The sequence below is a fragment of the Rousettus aegyptiacus genome, unplaced genomic scaffold (assembly GCF_014176215.1).
Source record: "Rousettus aegyptiacus isolate mRouAeg1 unplaced genomic scaffold, mRouAeg1.p scaffold_m13_p_1, whole genome shotgun sequence".
NCBI lineage: Eukaryota > Metazoa > Chordata > Mammalia > Chiroptera > Pteropodidae > Rousettus > Rousettus aegyptiacus.
In genome coordinates this window covers 139,784,812-139,808,955 of record NW_023416284.1, presented here as the reverse complement: position 1 = coordinate 139,808,955, position 24,144 = coordinate 139,784,812, and the positions used below count along the sequence as shown (strand labels likewise).

The 24,144-nt window shown below is 31.5% G+C and overlaps 1 protein-coding gene across 6 annotated transcripts in view; it reads right to left on the bottom strand.

The window, feature by feature from the left end:
• Positions 1-24,144, bottom strand: part of GRIK2 (glutamate ionotropic receptor kainate type subunit 2) — a 545,286-nt gene that overhangs the window by 213,773 nt on the left and 307,369 nt on the right. For all 6 annotated transcript variants that reach the window (XM_016124557.2, XM_016124559.2, XM_016124558.2 and 3 more), the window contains 3 exons: positions 19,123-19,266; positions 16,284-16,391; positions 3,081-3,194 (listed from right to left, as the gene is read on the bottom strand). In XM_016124557.2, coding sequence (XP_015980043.1) covers positions 3,081-3,194; positions 16,284-16,391; positions 19,123-19,266 — 366 coding nt within the window. The remainder of the gene's footprint in view (positions 1-3,080; positions 3,195-16,283; positions 16,392-19,122; positions 19,267-24,144) is intronic.

Below are 24,144 nucleotides of genomic sequence, written 5' to 3'. Positions count from 1 at the left end.
ACTGCTTTTTTTAAAGTCATGTAAAAAAATGTGTTGAATAAGAAGCATAAGTGAACTTTTCTTTGTCCAGATGTTATTATTCATAACACAGCCAGAATTTTCTCAGAGATTTTCCAAGAGAGAAAAAGACAAAATAACCACAACATAAAACAAATAATCATAAACTCCTTATAATACCAATTAAATACCAATGAATTACACCAAACATAATGCTTACATAAATAAGGTAATCTCTTCAAGTCTGTTCCTCTGTTAATCGTGGATACTTTGTGAATAGAGTATTCAGAAAAAATTTCTTTCAACTAAGTGATATGAAAACAAATAAAGTAACTTTCATTTTAATAAATATCAGGATCTCTTAGAAATTAGTAGAGTGACATACTTTAAAATATAAATAACTGATTTATTAAAAATATAAGCTTAGCGTATGTTCCAGTTGATCTTAGTTATATAAAGTAATGATCTGAGCAGTAGTTCTCAATCATTATTATAGATCAGAATTACTAGTGGAAAAAAATAAAGATATCCAAGATCTGAAGCCCAAAAATAATATTTTAAAGGTATGGAGCATGCTTTGGGTAGCAGTAATTTTTTAAAAAGCTTTATACCTGGCTCTGATATGAAGGTAATATTCAATACCACTTGTTTACTGATGCAAAAAAATTGTTTACTGTTGAGAAAAAATGTTTGAATTTTTCTGTCTTACAAAACAACCCTAAGTAATTAAACAAAATTAAGAAATTATATGTATTCTCTTAATCATCTACTTTGGACAAGAAGTTTGCAATAACTTGAAAAATATTTAAAAGTAGTCTTTTGGAAGTTTCTTAGCTCCTCTAATTTTCTATTTAGTTAAATATCATTTTTTGATTAAATTTGGTAAATATTTATTGAGTGTTTTCTGTACCCAAAGCACTTTTTTCTGAAACTGAAAGATCAAAAAACTGTAAAATTTGATCATTGGACTTGTACAAATTCATGTCAAATGGAGACACAGATGTTTTCTAAAATAAAGAAGGATACTTGGTAAATACCATAATAAAGTATTGTGACACATAAAATGTACGTATCATGTACCCCCCAACCTCTACCACACACAGACAACTTAACAGAGAGATTATTAGACAGTTTCATGGAGTGGATGTCATTGGAGATGTGTTTGGAAGAATATATAGGATTTTCACAGGGGAACAAAAAGAACTGAGCAAATATCTGGAGCCATAAAATAAGTGATATATTTAAAAGTTTGGCTGGATCAAGAAAAATATAAAAGAGTGTGGTGGAGTTGATTGCTGAAGACCACAGATGTCTCCTGCACAGCACTCTTTATGAGTACTGTAGAGGCACATGTGGTATAAAAATAGGAGATATAGTCATACCCTATTCCTACATAGAATGTTCAGTGATGTCTGGAAAAATATCGAGGATGTGAAATAATTAAAGAATAGCATAATATTAATATTAAATAATATAAAGTACTAATAAGTACTATAATAGCTCAGAAATAGAAACACATTGCAGACAAAGGGGACAGAGCTAACACAATCACGATAGTTGGGGGACTATACCAACTCAATTATACCAGTTCAATTAAAAACACAGGTATCCTGAATGGGAGTAATGGAAAATGAAGATGGAAAGGTGAAGGAAGATAAAGGTATAGAAGGCTTTGAACATCAGGGTCAATGTTGGGGAATTTTTAATGGTTAATATGGATACACTAAAGACTTGTAAGCATGGAAGCAGAGAGATTACAAAATAAGGTCTTTAAACTGAACAGCAGGGTGCATTGCAAAGAGGAAAGGCCATCTGGAGGAGGGACAATTACATGGTTACTGTAATAGTCCTAGAAGGAAGTAAGGAGAGCCAGAACATACCAGAAGAAAAAGGATGTGCTAGCATCCTGAAAGAACATTTCAACTGAAAAATAGAGCTGGTGGATTGGTAGGTATGAGAGTTATTTTTGAAAAGAGAGGGAGTTATAAATAAAATTTAGGAAGAATTTTGAAAGATAAAGAGAATTTAGGAAGTTTAGATATGATAGGAAGGAAGTATTCATTGAGATTCCTAGCAAGAAAGTGATTTTAAAAATGTATGAGGTTCCATCACTGTCATTTCATAATTAGCAGCTTTCCTTCTTTACCAAGAGTCTTTAACCCAAACTATTTTATTTTTGCATGCCTAGAGATCTGACATCTTTCTTGCTACTAAAAAGACAAGATTATAAATTCCTCCTGGCTTGATTTCCCACCATAAATAAAATTTAAAAATTATATAAATGCTAGAAGTATGTGGTGATTAGTTCGGGACATTAATCTCACATTCTTATTTGCTACCTGGGGAGGTATAAGAACTACCATCGGTAAGCTTATTCTTTAGATAAAATCACTGACTAAATAACATAAGAGCTCCTTGCTCATGCTAAAATTAAAATTGCCATTTGCAAATAGTGTAGTAGACATAAGTGAACATTACCTTGTGATCTAAGAAAAATATATAATTGCAAGAGGGACAAAAATATCTAGTATTAATTTAATTCTGTTAGTGGTGAAAGGATTTCATTATGGAGGTTAGCAAAGTAAAAGTAATTCTTCATGATAAAAACAATTAAACTGATAGCAAAATTAAATATAATCGTTATAGAAAAAATCCTGAAAATTACATAGCACACCTTCTGATATATATTTGCAGGAAATGGAATCAGAAGCAAAGTTCACATGTGGCTCCTCACATAATTATATTTATACAGTTGCATATCTACGTATTTTCCAAATCTTAACACTGACAATTCTTCAATAGTAACTAATTTTGTAGAAATGTAAAGATTTCCAGTAATATATAATGCTATATTATTAATGAACGTAAGCAGTCCAAACATTAATGTAATTTGCCTCATCGAAGACTAACAAAATAAAACCGTGACTAAATTAACATTGACTCATCTGTTATACAGTAATTGCTAAATAACTGTAAAATACATTACATTCTGTTCATTACTGTTCCAATTATAATCTCCTTTTCTATCCATTTCCATGGTTATCTAGATTTTATCTAAAAAGAATAGAAAAACATATACTTACCAAAATGGTGGTGACAATCAAAGAACGATTAGATAAGGAATCTGTGATGTTGGCTGGCTTCCCTTTTTGACTTTCTGTCATATTCAGTCCACTGGCTGGATCCCAAGTTCCAATCTATAAAATAGCATAAGTACTTTGTAAATTGTCCAGCAAGCACCTGAGATAGAGTAACACCAGAGAAAGTTAAGACTGCTAGCACTTATTATTTATTTCTGCTGCATTATCCACTGTCATTAAAGTAAAGGCTGCTTGTTTTAACCATGATCCACTGTTCTGTGAAGTATGTCCAGTGAAGTGTGACATTAAAGAACAAAATGATACACTGCTCTTCTACAGTCAGTGTGGGAGTTTAATTTTCCATTCAAACTTTTATTCACCAAGATAAACCACATTTGATGATACCTTGATAGCTGGTTAGAAACTCATTAATAGTGCATATCTTTTACTATAATAGATCTGTCTCATCCTCTCATTATAAAGATAACATGCCATATTACATGGACAAAGCTAAAAGAGCAAAACCTGGGGATCCAGGATAAATTAATTGATAAAGGCAGACTTAAGAGAGGCATTGATTGGCATTCTGCATAACCCCCACTAGGGTAAAATCATACCTGGAATTACCTTTAGAGCTTTTAAAAATACACCATTGCAGCTTTTAAAATACTCAGGAAAAAAAAAAGATTATAGCACCATCTCACCTTTTAACCCATTCCAATAGTTACACCTGTGTTCTATTTAATACGTATTTTAATTTATCTAATACCCTCTGATAGATTAAGCCATATACTTTCGGTGTTCAGACATTTTATACCCACTGAACACAGCCTATGGAATGACATAAACACATATCTGGGAGACACCTATAAACATGGTATGCCACTAAAAGCATAGATCAGAAGCTTTACGTGCATTTCGCCATTGCACTATTGTATAACAATGGTCATCACTAAAGGGGAACAGAGGCAAAAGGAGATGCAGAGTTAGTAGTTCTTTTTCCCACCCTTTTCAACCTGTAATTCATTGATAGTGACATTTGTCTTCCATACCGCCCAACTCAGTTATCCAACTTGTTCTCATCAAAGGAAAGGAAAATTATAAATTATCAATTTATCTTTAAAATAAAGCTTTATATATGGCTATTCATAAGAATAGATGTCATTCTAATACCTGTATATAAATGCAAACTCTAGTATGTTTTTCTCAAGAATGTGTTTAATTATACTAGAGACTCAACATAAATGTTTTAGTGGTGTCTAAAATTAAATCTCTTGCCACATTTTCTCATGCCCAGTTAATTTTTTTTATTAAAAACAACATAATACTGATGTTTGTGTCAAGAAGAGAAAAAGTCAAATAATACAGTGAGAGAAAAAATATATTGATGTGGTATTCTTTCCAAAATAGATCAACTGCAGGCCAATTAAATTCCTTTACTTTAGACTATAACTACCATGATGTCCTAAAGACATTCAAGGTCAGTAAGAAAAGGCATTCACTGGGCAAATGAGTAACAATGTGTGAAATGGAAGGGCATAAGGCAACAGTAAGAATTTCCAGGCAAGGGTGTACAGTTTTTAAATCTCGCAGTCTTAATGCGGAATATGAAGTAGGGAGCCGCAGCCCTGATCCTGCACAGAACTCTGTGCCTTGGGGTTGCATGTTCCCAGAGCAGGTGCTTTTTCAAGTTCTCAGCAAGGAATCACCAGATCTAGGAGAGGCCCTGCTGGGGATCTGAGTGGGGACAACGAAGGGGATGTCAAATCTGAAATGCTTTCTGACCTTCTTAAAGTGTTGCAAATTCGAAATCCTTAAAAATGCTCTGTTGGCTAAACAAGACATCTGCAGATCTTGTTTTGCAGCGATTGCCACTTTTCTCTCCCTGGTCTATAATTAATACCTGCTAAGCATTTATTTCCTCAGATTTCTTTTCCCCCACCATTGGTTAAATAGCTAGATTTTTCGGATGTGTAATTCTATCAGCCAAAGTCCTGGCGGCATTTTTCAACTTTGAGTCACTAATAAAAATATTGACCATTTCATTTACTATTGTCTCCATGATTATTTGTATAAAAATAATTTAGCTAAATGTTCAATCATCTAAACATACTTATTTAGTTTCATTCTATGTTAGTTGCTTTTCTAGTACTATTTGGATGGAGGGGTTCTGACTCATAGCGTATGAATCCATAATTTCCTATAATCACAATATTAGGTATTCCCTTTTGTATATCTCAGATTTCTGAGCAGAAAATTATGAAGTGTCAGAAATTTCAGTGGCATAACATTTTAAACGAAATAAAATTTTGAATAATTTCTAGATTTTAAATCTTCTAGAACTATATAATTCAAAACTTCAATTGATTGAAGAAATTGTCACTATGGATTTTTTTTTTGCTTTGTTTTGTTTTAATCATAAGAACCAAGGACTATGACAAACAATATTTTTCTTTTAATCTATTTTCAGAACCATGTTTTTTTCATTATATGATTTAAACAAGTCTTTAAATTATTTTTTTTCATTTCTAAAACGGAATAAAGATATCTAGACACTCGTAACCTCACAGAGTTGTTTTAAGTAGAATGAGTGTATGTCTGGTTTACTTGGATATTTCAAGTTGACAATTATCTTTTCAGTGTTAATAGTAATAGCACCCTCTTGAACAATTTAAAAAGTCATGGTTTTGATAATATACTATAATGCATTCTAATTATAAGGACAAATTTTATAAGTAATATAAAAGTGCTTCAAAAACCATAAAGAACTATAAAAAATATCACACTATTCATCTTATCTTATTTTATGTTCCAAATGGTTCTTAAAATAAATTTTCTTTCCTTCATAAAAACAGTATGTTTAACACGAAATAATAAAATACACAAAAGAAATAAAGAGAACATTTGTTTAAACTTTGAACCTATGCACATACCTGTCGATCATGGCTAATGCTTATCTATATGTATGTTCCTCATGTAACTTGCATTATAACCTTCTAGTTAATGGCCCAGACTCTGGAAGGGCTATAAGATTGCCTCAACCCCATTATATTTCTACCACATCATCAGGTGATTTCTCTGTGCCTCAATTTTCTCATCTATAAATGAGGAGATAACATTATACACCTTATAAAGCTATTGTGGGATTAAATAGAAGTCTATGTAATGTGTTTATAAGTATAGTTATTATATCAATTAAATATATCCTATTTGTACAATATTATGAGTATTTTACTTGGCATTAAATAATCAATTCATAATTTTAATGATTATATGAAATGAACATCATATGAACATATCATGATTTAACTATCATTGTTATAAGTAAGGCTTTATTTAATAAATAGTTACTTATAAATACTTGCACATGTATTTTATTATTTTAAAAACAGATTCTCAGAATTAGAATTACTGAGCCTAAATAATATGAGCTAGCATTGTTATACATATTACCATATAGCTTTTGAAAACTGTTGTTGTACTTATCTTCCTCCTGAAAGTTCATGGTAGCTCCCATAATATAACTGTCATTCTAATAATTCACTTTTTTCCTTTTAATAGTTGGACTTTCATAATTGAATGATACATGATAGTTCAGGATTATCATCTTGATTTCTAGATAGTATATTTTATTATATAAAAATAACTCTTTTAGTTAATCCTTTTCACATAATCTTCTAGCATGTAATATTAATCATGCTTACCTTGCTTACATTATTTGAGCATTTACATTTGCTGATAAATCATTATCTATGCTTATACCTCTGCTTTCAAAATATTTCTCACTTTCTGGGTTTCTTTATAGCAATTCATCAATAAATTTTTTAAATGTCTTTTCTTTTTTCCTCCAAATCTTATTTTTAGCCTTACTCTTTTCAAATTATCTGTTTTTCACTATTTCTTTTATACACCTGAGTTTTTGACAGACAGTTTTCTTGTAATTTGGGAGATAACCCTAGTTTTAAGTCTACTAATGGTTACCACCAACTTTTCTCAAACTTTTACAATCACACTCTTAAACTGATATTGAATTATAAAAATGAAAATGCATAGTTCTTCTACTACACATAATAATTCATAGTTTTTGTTAATATAATTTGGGGTTGTGAGAACTGTCTCTTGTTTTGTTTTGTTTTGTTTTGTTGCTTTTTATATTGTAGATCATCTCTTTCCAAGAAAAAAACAATTGACATTTTTTATATAATCTTTACAATCATTCTTAAAATCCTTCTATTTATATGCTTTAACTGCTTTTGATGTTAGTAGGATTTCTAGCTACAATTTCCTCTTTGTTGAGTGTTTGCTTTTCATTCATCATTGTTTTTATATAATTTATTTGCTAAGAATAACTATATATAATATGCTTCTGTTTGCAAATTTGAAAAATTTTTTTGCATTTATAAATAAAAAAATCAACTAATTTAAGACATTGTGTCATGGCCTTATTTATTATTTCTCTGTTGGTAGATATTTTTCTTGAAAGCTTCTAGTATTCTCTATTTAGAAGTTTGAGAGAAAAAGAAAAATCTTTTATTGTATTTTCCAGAAATATAATTCATTTCTCCATTTTCTGAAGGTAGATTTTATTTAAGTCATAATTTTCTTGAATTATTCCTGTTGTCATGTCTTCTATAAATGTCGTATTCTTTATATGGAATATTTTCCCCCATTCCACTACCTTCCACCTGTGTCTTGACCACTGTTTCAACATTTGGGAAAAGCAGTCCCCTCTTTTGCATAGCAATGGGCAGAACAACTTATGCATGTTGCCAACACTAAAGTATTACATTATATTTTCATTGTAATTTTTTCTTATCCCTGTCTAGTTAAAAACTTGAATCTCTTGAGTATAGAGACTGTCTTACTCATACTTTGGACCCAACGTCTTTGAAAATAGGATATATTAGGAGCTTTATGTGTGAGAGATCTAAATACATTGATTGAATAAAGAAACACATGTATCTTCAACTCAGAAATGCCATTTATGTTTTGTTTTGAATTAAAATTATACTTTATTTTATTTCTCTTATCCTCCTTTGTTAGACTATAAGTGCCTTGAGGAAAGAATGTCACCACTGAATTACAGATAATAAATTCCCAATGAATATTAACAGAATGAATAAATGAATGGAATAAGTGAGTAAATTATTACATGATGAAAACTTTGAAATATTTTTAGGTTGTCAATTTTTCAAACTTATTTATTTATACATTCATTCATTGGGCAAATATTGAATACACTATATATCTATTCTATAATTATGTTTTCTTTTCCATGTTTTGCTATTCATGTTTTATCTAAGCTCTTAATATTATATTTAACTTTGGTAGTATGATGCCATATATCTTTGCTATTTATTTGCACTTTTCTTAGGCTATAATTTATATGTTAATGTAAATATTTTATAAAATATAAATATGCAATGCTTTATTTTTTACACTTCTCAGGAATGTTTAAATTTTCATATAATTTTGTTTGGTAACTGTTTTCTCTTTGATTTCTTTGTTTTATTTTTGTGTACAAAATTTGTTTTCAGAATGATTTTTAAATTATTTAAGTATCTGATTAATTAGTTGATATTTCATTTATTTTTTGTTTTTGACAATTTTTCAATATAAATTTTCTTTATTTTATAAATATTACTTATTGATGTCCAAAGAATGTTTGTCCTTTTCTCTCTGAGATATATAATTGTTTACCTCATTTGAAATTTGCATCTTATAGTTTCTTCTAAACATGTATGTTAGCTCTGTTTCACATATGCAAAATCTGTGGGACATATTTCTTATTTTCTGTGGATTGCAATAATAATCTGTTTCACAGATTATTACCAGAAACTTCTCAAGGAAGAACAAAATAAACACTCCTAGCTAGTTTTAAAAATACTAGTTATAAATAAAGTCAAGTTCACTTAAAGTTAAGAAATCATTTAACATCAATTCTCTACTAAAAAATCGTTGGCACAATAGGATCTATCAAAATTCTATTTACACTGTCTTATTGACATTTACTAACAACATATCGTAAGATATTGGCGAATGGAAAAAATGCCACACAGTTTTTCATTATAGAACAATGTAAAAAATAAAAAGAATTCTCTGATTATACTTTGTTTTGACTTAATGTTAGAGAAATATATTTGTCTTGAGCAAAGAGTATAAGTGGTACTTTTCCAAAGACAGGCTGTGTGAAGATCATGAGAGACCATGGTGTATGTATTGTTTAAAACAGTCTTTGAACAATGTGGAGTCTCTATCATAAAATAAGTTTGTTTTAAAAAAAATCTTCTCCCAAATTAGTTGCCTCCCATGACATTACCCTTAAAGTATAGCGTGCCTTGAAAAATATTTACCATTCCTTCCAGAAAAAAGGGGATCCTCACTCTATTTGAGGGTATTGAGAAATGGAAAGCATAATGAAAGTATTGATATTAAATGCTAATTTATACTTAGAAGATAAATATTCTCTCTAATTGAATATAAACTGATGGACTGTATATTTCTCTATTAACTAGTGTATCCATTCTTCATAGATAATTTGCAAACTCAGGTTTCTTAAGCCTGTTTGTTACATGAATAGCAGGGACAAATGTTTTCAACACAGTCGTTATCTTGCTAAGTGTTACAGACAAATTTGAGACTTTTCTCCCTCGCTTACTTTACCCCTTCCCCTGTTGAAGTTTTAAATAAAAATTAGAGATAGTTATTCTATTACTGTCTAATAATAGTGTTCAATAACAACAGTAATGTACATATTTTCATTGGGCTAATTATAAACAGGAGATCACATAAAAAAGAACTGGCAGCTGATCTCTCAAGAATAAACATGAGACATTTCATAGCAACGCCTATGTGCTGACTGACATTTCAGAAAATTCAGAGTAAAGAACAATTACCTGTGAACTGAGCCACCTTCATACATAAGGGATTTGGCCTTTGAGGATAGTGCAAACTATTCCTCAGTCACTTTCCTAAAGCTAACTATCCACCAGTTTCCACAGGTAGAAGTCCAGAACCTTACCATTTGAGAACTACAGTGTTAATATGAGAACAATAAATCAATATGTATGTAATCATCTCACAGAAAGGGGCAACTTACCCAAACGCTGAATTTTTTTTTTTTACCTTTAAGATTTTTATTTTCATGTAGGGCAAAGTCAACCCTAAACATAATTAAGCATTAAGAGAGAATTGCCTTCTAGTTTTGATGTTTTAAATAAAAATTTAATCAATGAATTAACTGTTCTCAAATATAACAATGTGATATAATTCAATGGAAGGTCATTTTTCAAAGGATAAAAATGCAGTTCAGAGACTACTTTGAAATCACTCATTTATAAGTTTAGTATACGTATATGTTTAATTCAAATTCAGTAGGTAAATAAAAGTCAATATTTGATATTTTCTGATGAGAGAAAAAAAAGAAATTATGCACCCTCAAATCAGAAATATTATTGATTCCTAAACATAAACATAATCCATAAGTAGTTTTCTTAAATATTTTACTATCTTGAAGATATCAAGCAAAATAACTATAAACACACTGACGCACAACCAAAATATGTCATTATAGTTGTGAGACAATGTGTATAATAAATTCCATGTAAGAAGTAGACAAATTAAATGGTTAATAGCTCCAAAAAAAGACACTAGGCTCGGATCCTGCCCAGGATGTATTTTTGCCTTTTAAGAAACAAACAACACCTTTCTGACTGGCTTGAAGATTACTAGTCAACATCACTATTAGAAATGCCTTCCTATAGGGAGACAAAAGAAATCTCAGTTCCTGAGAAACTTGGGGGTTATTGTTGCCATGGGGATGAGGGTATAATATATCAAATGCCATCAAAGACAGGAAGATAAAAACCGGTATGCATCAAGTATCTAAAAATCTATCAAAAAAAAAAAAAAGTTCTCACTTATCTAGTGCGGGTTTTCAATTTCATAGGGAGTTAATGAGTTTAGGGTTCTGTAAGCAAGAGAAAGTTCGATAGCAAAGATATCTAAGAAATTACTATTTTTTTTCTTAAGAAAATATATACTCCACAAAAAAATTCTTCAAAAAGCACTTTGAAACATGTTCTGATTCTGGAATATACATACATGTAAACTCAGGCAGGCAGGGTTTAACTCCTAATTCTCACTCTCTCCATATATTATTAAAATATTTAAGTTTTCAGCAAGAAGCCTCTGGATTGTTTATACCAATTTCTGTACTGGTGGGTATACATGTAAAAGTTAATATTCATAAAGTAAAGACACTAAAAGTTGGAATAAGCTTCACTTGAAAGTAAATGTGACAAATTTAAACTCTTTGAAGGTTTGTAAGTATAAATTACCTTGCTTTATATTATTTACTTAAATCCTTACTTTTTAGAAATGGTAGCCATTTTTATTTTTTAAGATTTTCTCTAAGGATGCACAGAGTAGGAGCTAATTTTATTGTAAAAGCATGCTGAGGCAAACACGTGGTGTAATTGTTCATAGTTGTAAGAACTTCCAAGTGTTTTAGCACCATCTCTGGTAAGAGAAATGTACTGGTTTCTTTCTTATGTTTTTAAAAATTAATGTAATATTAATATACAAAGCCAATTTTAATAAGAATTTATTAGAAACTTTTGTATTGAGGAGATAGAGAATTCTATTCTTCGAGTTCTTTTTTAATATAAATGTCACATTCAAGAGAATATCAGAAAAAATAACAGGAACAGACAGCAAACTTTGATGCTACAGAAAGAATGAGAGAGGCATATAAGTATGATTTTTAGTTTAAGACCTCTACTTAGAAGCAAATATTCTCTAGTACAATAAAAATCCATTTAAATTAACAAGGTGAAATAATAAGGGACTGATTTTTTTTTCTTGTAAAGCACCTGATGATGTACATAGTGTTGACAAAAGACATTCAATAAGAATACTCAATATGTGGTAGGATTCAGTGATTATATTATTACATTACAGTTTATTAGAATTTTCTTAAGTATATGTGGTTATTTTTTCCAAAAATATCCTCTAGATAGTTCATCTTGCAAAGAAAATGCACCATTATCATGTAGTGTCATTAACAGTTCAAAAATATTTTGTGTAAAATCCTCCCAATCGTTTTTGTGCTAAACGGAATCCTTTTGAAGTTATATTCTAAGAACCTTCTAATTATTTCTTAACATCTATGTTATTATTTATGTGTTTTGCTCCATCTGAAGCTGATCTTCCTTGGCACATAGCTAAGCTTCAGAGGACTAGGTAAGAGTAAGCCATTTCCAATGGTAACTCACATCATATTTACACATTCTAAAATCAAAACGAAACCTAAGAAACTCATTTTATTGTCTATTACAAAGGTATTTTTATATTTTCTCAATTTTCCCTGGCCTATTACTTTTGCTATTTCTCCCTTTCCTTCCAAGTGACTCCAAGAATTCCACTGAAAGACTGAATATACAAATAAGCAGGCAGACCATGTATGACCACAGAACACTGATCCAGAACCTCTAGAGTGAACATTCTGGAAATCCTAACTATCTCTGTAGCAACATGCCCAGAATGATTAAAATGTGTTTGGTTTCTTTCAGCTTTCTTTCCTTTTCTTCCTTTTCTTCCCTCCCTTCCTCCCTCCTTCCCTCTCTCTCTCCCTCCCTTCCTCCCACCTCCTTCCCTCCCTTCCTCCCTCCCTCCCTTCCTTCCTTCCTTCCTTCCTTCCTTCCTTCCTTCCTTCCTTCCTTCCTTCCTTCCTTCCTTCCTTCCTTCCTTCTTTTTCTTTATCCCATTCTTCCAACTTAGGATCTACCAGAGAAATTCAAATATGCCCTCAAAACCAATCACCCAAGATGTCCCACTTCTAGTTTGTCCACCTCCAGTGTCTTCAAGTCAACAACTGACAATCAGAGAATACCTGAGACATTCTTCTTTTTCTTTTCTAAAGCTTTTCCACTCTCCTGCCTGCCTTTGAATCTTTGCCAAATGCCTGTGATGGTGGCTGCCTCCCTTGCTACAACAAGCTCAGAATAATAAACTCTGTTATCATTTGATTGGTCTTTGTTTATTTTCACACCATACATTTATAAGGGGAAAAAGAAAAATTTATAAATCAATAATGATTTTTCCTCTTTGATGTAATATGGGAGTGTCAGAAAATATTACATTATACCACAAAGGGAATAGATTTGCCATTGGTGCAATATGCACTCCTGTAAATTCAGATTTCAGTGCTGCCTTCTCCAGCACTATAAAATCCTTTATTCTTTGAAGCCTGACATGCAACCCCAGCCTAATGACTGTAATCATTAACTACTGGATTTCTCTTTTCCCACTCTCTAGGTATGGAGCAAAGCTGGGGGGAAAATCTGATATTCTATAGGAAAACAACTTTGCACCAGACACTTGAGTAAGCATTCTATGTGAAGTATCTCTTATAATTCTCATAGTGATCCTCATTCATTCAACAGTCAAGTATTTCTTGAGGATGTAGTTTGTGCCAGACACTTTTATATGGGTAGAATATGTAAATAGTGGGAAAAAAGAACATTTTTGTTCCTATTTAGTAGAACATGCATTCTTGCTAGAAACACAGCCTTTAAAAAATGTACATGTAAATACATAATTACCCATTGAAATAAGTGCCAGGTAGGAAAGCTACAGGGTACTCTGAGAAACTCAAATTTGAAAGGGAATTAGGAGACACCTATCTAAGGAAGTAATATTTAAGTTTGTGATTCCCAGGATGAATAAGAGTTAGCCAGGCAAAGGGGATAGGAATGGGTATTCCAGACTGAAAAACTCTGTTGCCAAAAAATAGAAATCTTTGAATCTGTGAGAAAATGAAAAAAAGTCAGTGTATCTGGAGAAAACGTCAGAGAAGGTGGTGAGAATTAAGAGGGAGAGGTAGGGAATGAATTGTAAGTGTAAGGGTTTAAATAGAAGAATGACATGAATGGATCAATTTGCTCTTAAAGACATCAGCTGGCTACTGCAGTTTGGAGGATGGATTACAATGAGGAATAGGACAGAGAGGATTTGGGGAGCTCTAAATTAAATGTCAGGTGAAAGGTCTCCTGGCCATGATTGCGGCAAGAGATGTGGAGAGAAATGGATGAATTCTAAACATATTTTGAAAGTAGAATATGCAATATGGTCTTTGTACTGAACAGAAGAATTCAAGCTGGGGGAAGTACTTATTCTGATTTTCCGAAAGGAAAATTAGTTTCTAATTATCGGTACTAAAGTATCGGGCTCTTGAAATAAATTGTCGTATTATTGCCTGAGGTAGACAAAGTCATTTGCTGAGTATTTTCCCCCTTATCTCCCCTTCTCTGGAGGCCCTGCCATAGCCCCAAGAGCTTGTTTGGACAGATGTGTTTGGTTGTGTATGTGGTATTGGTGACCCTTCTTGGACCATGGCTAACTGGACTGGGTTCCTACCAAGGTGCCTATCAACAAAGAGTAGAAAGGATTCACACTGATCTATGGACACTATTTAAGTGGAGAAGATGCATTCAGAGTAGCATTTTAAGTCACGAATTAGTTCCCAGAACAGGTCCAACTTCTCTCTGTTTGTCAAAAATATAACCTGTTTCTTCCTGGTTTATCTACTCCACAGTTGTAAACAACAGAGAACGAGCTTTCTTCCTATTAATTGTTGAAATTCTAAGGTTTACATTCCAGAAAATGACTCAAAATATATCATTTTAATGACGTATAAACAAGATATATTTCTTAAAGCACTTCCTACTGCCTGATCCAATATTATAATTTTATGAGTTCATTTCTTATTGGCAGGTTTCCTTAACTATAGTATACCTTCATAATGGCATAAAACAGATATTCCCTCCATCTCTACTAGAGAATTAATCACACAAAGAAAGCATGCTGGTCAAAAATGACCAAGACAAAACTAAAAAGAGACAGTAACATGAGAAGAAATAATGAATAAAGACAACACTTTACACATTTTTTTGTTCATTTTCCTCACCCAGTCATAAAATAGAATTGGGGATAGTTAAAATTCTTAGTCTCACTCCCTATAGATATAGCATATCAGAGCTCCTTTACAGACCATGATATTTTCACTTCAGCCTGTCCAACAGGGAAGCCCTTTGTGCTCTACATTTTTGAGATAAAGAATTTGGCACAGAGAAGCCAAGTGGAAGGATGGAGTTCACATACTTATGATAGAAATAGAATCGTAATTTAAGCCTCCTGAATCACCTTGCATTGACTGAAACTTCCAAACTGTGAACTCTATCAAGATAGAAATCCTGTCTTTTCATCCCCGAGTTAGTAACTATACTTTTCAGAAAAAAATAAAATAAAAGTAAAATCAACAAGACTTATTAGTGTTCATGAAACAAATATTGTTATTACAGCTGAACACTCTGTTTTAAAGGGATTAAGAGACTTGTTTGTAAATAATAAATGACAGATCAAAGATTTGAGCCCAATTATGTCTAAATCTAGTCCTTGATCTCTTAACCATTCTACTACATTAAAAAAAAAGAAAATGAGTACCTTTTGCTATTTAGCAGCACTTTATTTCTACCGAGTAAAAGTCATGTCTGCCACAATGGCACTTTCAAAACATTTATGTTATTCTTAAGACCTGCCTAAACTAAGTCCCACCTCCATCTTTTAGCTAATGACTTCATGTACTAATTTTTGAATACATTGAAAACATTTATGTGAATTATTTTAATTCTCTTTCTCTCTAACTTGTCTTTTCCTGTTCTCAATAGTTATCTATCTTCTCAGGAGATTTGTGCCAATTTCTTTGGAATGTTAATATCTTCCACTAATTTCTTCTCTAGTCTTCGATTTCTATCCTTTATCATTGGCTCCTCCCACTTTTGCCACCTGGCTTCTCCTTGAAAACAGCCTCAATGCTCTGCTATTTTTTGAATTAATAAGCTAGCAAAGGTTCAGTTAATGTTTTCTCTCATTGTTTATATATCTCTCACTTACACTCTCAAAATAGTTCTTAATTCATGGCTCCCTACTAAAATTATTCCAAACTATATCCTACCAAGCAGCCATAGGTCTTTAGGCTATTCTCTCTGTAAACTCACATTGTATACTGATATACTGCAAATACCTTGACATGGTGTTCACTGAATGACTTAAAGCTAGCATGTTAGCTCTATTTCCTACTTCTGCTGTATGCACACATGTTTCATTTATTAATTAAAAGTAAATAAACTGAATTCCTGAAAGTACCTTTTCCAGACCTTCTTCTTTGAGGCTAATCACATCCAAATCAAAATCTGTTCGTAAGCCATTGGTTTTGTTGAAAGTTATTCTGCCTGTGAGACCTTCCCAATGTGCCTATGGGAAAAGAAAAAAAGAAGAAAAAAAAAACACATAGATTAGTATATAAGTAAAGAAAGAGAAGAGAAAATATTTTTCCAAAAAAAAACATATTATTTTCATTATTTCTCATAAACTTACATTGGTATAGATATTTAAAACATTTCTTATTCTCTTCTAAACTTTGAGAGATTTTTTTCTCAATAAATTATTCTAGTCTTGGTGTGAAATTTATTGTACCTTTTTCATTTTAAATAACCACATTTTCTAGATACAACTTTTCTTTATGAAAAATTCAAAGATTATGTTTTAAACAGGAAACTTCTTTTAGCAAAGTGGAAGAATTTAGTCACTTATGATATATGAGATAGCGAATATCTCACTGGAGATTATGAACAGAATTACTATAATAAAATATCACTCTTAAATTCATACTAATATGAAAATATGCTTATTTTATTACAATGAAAGAAACTGAATCTAGAAAAATCTACCTTATACAACATTGATTATATACTTTCCCCTTAGAAAACTAACATAACCGTAGTTTTCCTTAAGTGAGACTGGGAGAAGTATATCAAAATAAATTCATATCGAGTTATACTTCGTGTAGAAAGAAGTGGGAATATAATTATCTACTTACATTATGGGTTCACTCCTCAAAGTTGAGCAAATATCTGGGCTTTTAAAAAAATATAAAATGTTTCACATTCTTCTGGCTATATAGCCAAAAATATATATGTCTCATTAGATGCCATTTGAAAATAGCTTGGAATAATTGTTATATATGAAAAATTTAAATAATGTAATATATATTCACAACTATAATGTTTGAAAGAATATATATCAAGACCCAAAAGAACTAAAACCCAGTAGATCATGGGGAATATTTCAATAAGGATTACAAATGAATATTACCAATACTATATTTCTTAGACTTCATGTGTTTCTTTGGTAGTTATGAATAAGTATTGTAAAATAGCTTTAGGCTGATAAAATTACAAGTAAAATAGAAAAAAATTATAATACATATCTATATTCATATTGCGAAGTGTCATCATTGAACTTAGACATGTTAACTGATTTTCAACAAGAAAAACAATTATTTTTAACCTAACTGCTTCCAAAAAAAATAATTTTGGGTAATTAACAAAAATGCATATTAGTATAAAATAGACAATGTGATCAAAGGGTACAGGAATAGAAGTGAAGAATAGTAAAACAAATCTTGGATAGTGACAGTACAAGGAAATATACATCAGGTGAAACTCTACAACTAAAAAAAATTCAATCACAAATTCAATTCTGAACTTCCTAGCAACCAGAATAAAGAAAATATGATGAAAACACAATATGCGGGGTCCATAATTTAAGACATACCAAACACCCAGGAGAAGCACCCAGCTTCTCCTGGTACTGAGACCTGAGAGAAATGTTTCCTTTTGGTCCTCAAAAGGGGGACATTGTGATTTAGTGGACAAAGTCTTCAATAACAACCCACAATAAAAACAATAGTGAGTTTCATACAACTGCTTTTTATAGGGATGTTTGACACATGCCTCATCATTCAAGCGCTGCATTAAAAAAAAAAAAAAAAAAAAAAAAAACATTTTTTTCAGCTAGCCCAACCTGTGCACTATTTGCAGCTCTCTGATGTTGTTTTTTTTTTTTTTTAAACCAGAAGTATAATATAATGTATAAGATAATGTATAATGTGGAGTAATAAATGAAATGCATATTCTTCAGGGAGTATCATTTTATCATCTGAGAGTCTGATAAAAATTAAACAAGGAAAAATCATGGATATTCTTTGCCAAAGACCTGGAGATTCTTAATTATGAGCCTATTTGCACTTTTATTTTCATGATGAATAATTTATTGTATAATAAACTGATTTCTTATATACTATTAATAAAAAATCTTATGATAATACCTGTGATTTTTCATAGCAAAGATTAAACTTTCATAGTTAAACTTTCATATAAATACTCCCATTTTAATCAAATGAAAAGTATCCTAAGCTGACAAAGGAATTTCCTTCATGGTAGAAAGAATAGAAACAATAAATGCAATATGTATAATTTTGTGTGTGTGCATGCACACATGCTTGACTTTTAAGAATTTTCCCTTTTTTTCTCACCATGGGCATGCTTAGTTTATAACTATAACAGATGTAATAAGAAATGATATATGGCCATAAGAATGGTTGTATTATGCAACATGAAGTAAATTTTACATTTTTATGAATCCATATATTGTTTTATGTTAACCGTTAATGTAATTAAAATAAAAAGACATTATATCTAAGAACCATAGATCTAAATAATTATTTAAGATTTACGGCTTATTTTTAATTTAGTGCAAATGGTATTCATACTAAAAATTCATTACATATTGTTAACTAAAATATAAACAAACATTGTTTAAACATCTATATCTCCACTTAATGAAAATATATGCACATAAAAATTCAGGAAAGGGAAATTAACAATATAATAAACTATAGATCACAGGTTTTCATCTGTTTACACAATTATAGATATTTTGAAGGATGTTCATTTATTTATCATGTAATTTTCCCCCTTTATGCCACATTATTTAGTAAACATGTTAATTTTGCTTGTATGGAAAAAGAAGTTTAATTTAAATGATAACAGTAAAAGGTCACCTGTTAGGAAAACTGCAATACTCTTAAAGCACTCAGCTTGAGGACAAAAGAAACAAGGCAGATGTGCATCTCCCACCATACCTCTTTAATTAGGCTCATAAAGCGGGTCCCAAAGCGCCAGGGTTTGTGTCTATTACACTGCAAGGAGCTGACTGTCATTTGGGGAAACTGTTGCACGCCCACGGACACCACATGCACAGCATCATACATGAGAGCAGCATCCGTCTGAAAGGCAAGTAAAAAGGAAATATGGAATCAATACAACATGTGAAACCCATGATGGGCAATTTGGAAGTGGAGAGAAGGAAGGGGTGAGAGAAATATGTACCCAGTTTTTCTTCATATAAGGGAGAAAACAGTATCTTTGCACGCTCTGGTTTTCTTAGATAAGATATTATGATCCAATTACTATACCAGCTCTGTTAGAACATTTGACGGACCCTTCCTTCCCGGAAGCGATAACCCCATTTTATATTGTTTAGTATCTCTGTTGATGTTAGAAATGTGTGAAGACATTCATTATTCCATTTTTGTTACTACATCTGTCTCTGTCTTACTTTTTCACTACACAGACACACACACAGTGAATGCAACTGCTAACATACTGAAGAATGTCTACAAAAAATTACATATTGTATGTCAGAATAAATAAGTAACCAATTTCCTTGTACAGGAACAAAAAAAAAAAAAGAGATTTGATGGGAGATTTACCTAAAAACTTAAAAATATAAACCCTAATCTTTTCAATTCAATTTTTCAAAAGCTTCAATCTCAGAAATGATGCCGCAGTTCTGAATCTCAATACACGTATTAATCCCTTTTCAAAAAACTAAACTTAATCCCCTCTGTTTTCTTTTCTCAAAATTTCCATATGAATGAAAGTTCATTTTGGCTTCTCAAGTAAAACGAATATGAATTCTACTATGTTTGCACCTGCTCAAATGACTGACCACTTTAGAGGTTGATGCAAAAAAAAAAAAATGTTTATAAGTCATAACAAACCAGAATCTCAGTGACTGTCAAGTTCTGTGTTAAATGGACCCTCACATTGTGTTTGACAGATCGATGCCAGGCTCACTACCTACAGAAGAGGGCCGCACTGACAGTGCTGGGAGCAATGAACTTTGGGCCATCTGCTTGGCATGCTTCAGAATAAAAGCATATATTTCCTCTTCTCATTCACGCAATTAGTGAGCTGTGAAATGAATTACAAAATGAATAGGAACCCTGTAGATTATAGCGTTTACCACAACATAATACAAAATGAGTACACAGGGTAGCTTTCATGCAAATGGATCCTAAGGAGCGCTATCACATAAAATGGAAGACAGCTAAACAGCACAATGCAGTAACAGAACATAATAATAATGCCATTTTATAGTTCATAAATCTTGGCGGCAGATAGCTGAGATTCATAACCTTTATTTTATAAATATCAGCTAACTACTTTCACATATTCTGATGGCTGCATAGTGAAAACCAGAATAGTGGGGTTGATACATCATGCATCACGAGCCTGAGGTTTAGACTGATATTTGTCTTTGGCTTGAGTTAACATTCAGAGGACATATTTCATATACCACATAGATGGTCATATAAATAGTTACCAAAATATAAAAGATACATCAAAATAAAATACATATGTTTTAAATATCACTGTTAACAAAGTATAGAGAAATAAACACTTGCAGATACTACTAGATGAAAGGGCAATTTTGCAATTGTACCACAAAGGAGCCTTAAAAAATCCATGTTCTTTTTAACCCAGTAACTGCTCTAAGAAAATTAGAGATAAGAACAAAGGCTACATACATTACTCATTTAAAAAAAAATAGATAAAAGTGGAAACCAATTCAATATTCAAAATGAGAAAAAATATCGCAGTTATTTTACATAATCATTAAAAACATGGTTTGAAAAATAGTTCAATCAGAAATTGCATGTGATATGCTAAATGTAAAAATAGATTATACAGAATTGTATTTCCAGTATAAACCATTAAATTATATATTTATAAGTACTTAATATAGGCTATTTAACTTATTTAATGCTCATGATAATGATTTAATAAAAACACTTCTATGGTTCCCATTTTGTAGATGGCAAAACCAAGGTTGAGAGAAGTTAGGTAACTAACCAACGTCACACAGTTAACAAGTAGAGGCCTAGATTTAAATAGCTTCTCTGCTCATAGTTCTATTCTTAACCACCATATTGCATGCTATATGAACAAGAACTAAAAAAAGAAATCAAAGAGAAGAAAATACACTAAAATGATACCAGTGATTACTCTGAATTAGTAATGAGTAGAATTTTAATTTTTCTTTTTCTCGATTTTTTATCTTAAGATGGAAGTTTACTAAACACCATTGCAACTATTCTCAAGATGAAAATTTTTATCTATTTCCACAAAATAACAAAAATAACAAACCATGAATTTCTGCTATCCTGCCATGCTTTACTACTCACTTACATGATCTTATGTAAATTTTATATGAAAACCTTAGAATAAGAATTTATCTTAAATGACAATGCTAGGGAAAGAATTATACCTAATTCAAAATTTAAAAAATCCTTTTTGGTACATAGTTTCAACTTCAAATCAGAGGAAACGCTAGTTGATAATAAAACTATTATTAGAGATTTGTGATTTTAAGTGTAATTATAAAAAAGACAGTATTCATGAAACTATAAGTTAAATACTAAAGAAAGATAGCAAGTAGTTAAAAAATTGTTGATCGAATTACTTCTGGAATTCCAAGTTTAAAATATGACAATTGATGTTAAAGCTATAAATGGAACTTCCAAAACTGTGCTATATGTATTTTCATCAGTTTAGGGCGCTTTTCTTTGTCCTACTTTTAGACTAGTTGTTTTATATGATAATATGGACTTATTTTCCATTTAAATTTGATATCCTGTCAGACTCACCTTTTTCTTCTTTGCAAAATTGTACATATGCAAATTCTTCCGTCTTTGAAAAGTTGTGGGAAAATTTTAGTGTCTCAAAAATGTTTATTCTTATTTTCACAAAAATGCATGTTTGAAAATCTATCTTATATTAGTAATGGTATGAATTAACATTTGTTCAGTATTTACTGTGTGTGTGGCATTCTCCTTACATCATTTCCTTTATTTCTTATAACCATCATTCAATTGAAAACCCATTGAGTTTGTATCAAATAGGAAATTGAGGCAGAGAACAGTTAAGTAACTGGCCTAAGATTATAGCATATAGAGGTGACTCTGGATTTGAATCCAGGCAATGTATCCAGAGTTTACATCCTTCTCTCTAGGATTTTGCTCAGTGCTCTATGTTTAAGAAACCAAAATAGTTTAAGTGATTTTGAAGTTATAAAATATAAGAAATTTCAATAAATACTTGAATGCATTAATCTATATTCCTTTTTATAAGCAATAAATATTCACATAATAAAAATGCACTGTAAAGTAAGGAAAGGTATAGATTGTAAAGAATCGATAAATATAAATTCACAAGAAAGAAATACATCAATGTATGGGATTGGGTCAATAATAGGTTAGTTAGGAAATTAGTAACATTAATCAGGAACAATTTTATGAAAGGAGATTTCCTCTATACAGTTGCTGCTCAGAAGATTTTTTTTAGAAGGCAGAGGTCCTAGAGTATGTTTTCAAGATCAGATTTAAGGGACCTCTCTTACCCTCAGCTCTAAATTGTAGAGATTGATTGAGCTGCTCTTGCTAAATCTTCCACCCTCTCATTCTGACTCTATAATCCCTTGCCTTGAGTCTTCTTTACACGTGTTCTCACAAAGACCATGTTTTAGGTGATCTCTCTATCACCATTTTAGAGAGGAGGAAACTGAAACAGCAAAATTAAAGTAATTCTTTCAAGGTCTCATCACCTTGAGAAACAGGCCTCAGAAAACAAGACCCTAGTAAAGTTTAGCTCTTAGCTACCATCTGAAGTGTCATAACAAGACCCTAAACAAGACTTTAAAACAAGATTCAGGCAAGGTCTATTATTAGAACCACCTATTATTAGAATCACCATCCAAACTATCATAACCAACTACCTCCCTAAGCCATATTCCTAAGCCAAAACTATAAGAGACAACGGAGGGGAAATTGATGGTAGCAAGTCTCATATTCTTGGAGGTTCTGCTGAATATCAATTATATCCCCAGGTCCCATAGAGAGTAAGTATGTCTCCGAGCTGAGATTTAAGTTAAAGTTCATTCGGTTCTCAAGTCAGATTATTTTCTTTATACATCATAGATATCTCCAAAGAAAGCTTCAGGGTTCGACATAAGCGTAACTTAATCAATGACATTAAATGGAATATGTGTTCAATTTGGCTATTAAAAATCATATGAGGGGGTTAGGTAAAGTTTTAGTCATTCACATTCTAAGCTGCAAAGACAAACGCTTAGCAGAGCAAAAAAATCGGCGGTGAAGACAAAGCAATCTGTTCTATTTTCTGTCTTCCAAGTATAATTACTCATTGGTATATAAATAGATCACATGTATCAGAAAGCTAGAACATCTGTTCACCCTGGGAATATAGTCCAGAAGAAAGTGCAACTAGATAGATAAAGATGGCTAAGTGCAAACTTCCACGCCTCACTGCTAGGTCAAGCATCTATCGATAGCAATTGAAGCCCCCTTGAGAGCCTATCTCAGACTAGATTGGAATTGAAACTTTATTTCTCTTTCTAGAATAAGTTAGTTAACCCACAAAAATATCTGTCAGTCAAAAACTAGTTTTGCGAACCTTTGCAATTGTGCAATATATTCCTACACATTTCACTAAAATTGTAGTAATCTTTCTACACAGCGGCTTAAAAGATCATGAAAAGTACCTTTATATACATTTTAATTATACATTAACCATGTCATCATCATATTGCTGGGTTTATCTTATACCTAGTCTAATTACTTTTAGACATGGAGTGTGCAACAGAAACGCAAATGGAAGAGTGACAAATGCTAATTTCTATGGCTGAGCTATTGCCACTGAAATTGGTTTAGTTGCCCAGCGCTATTTCATCTATTTCAAAAACCTCATGGCTGATGAGACTTTAAAGTATTGAAAGAACAATGAAATATGCCTACATTTCT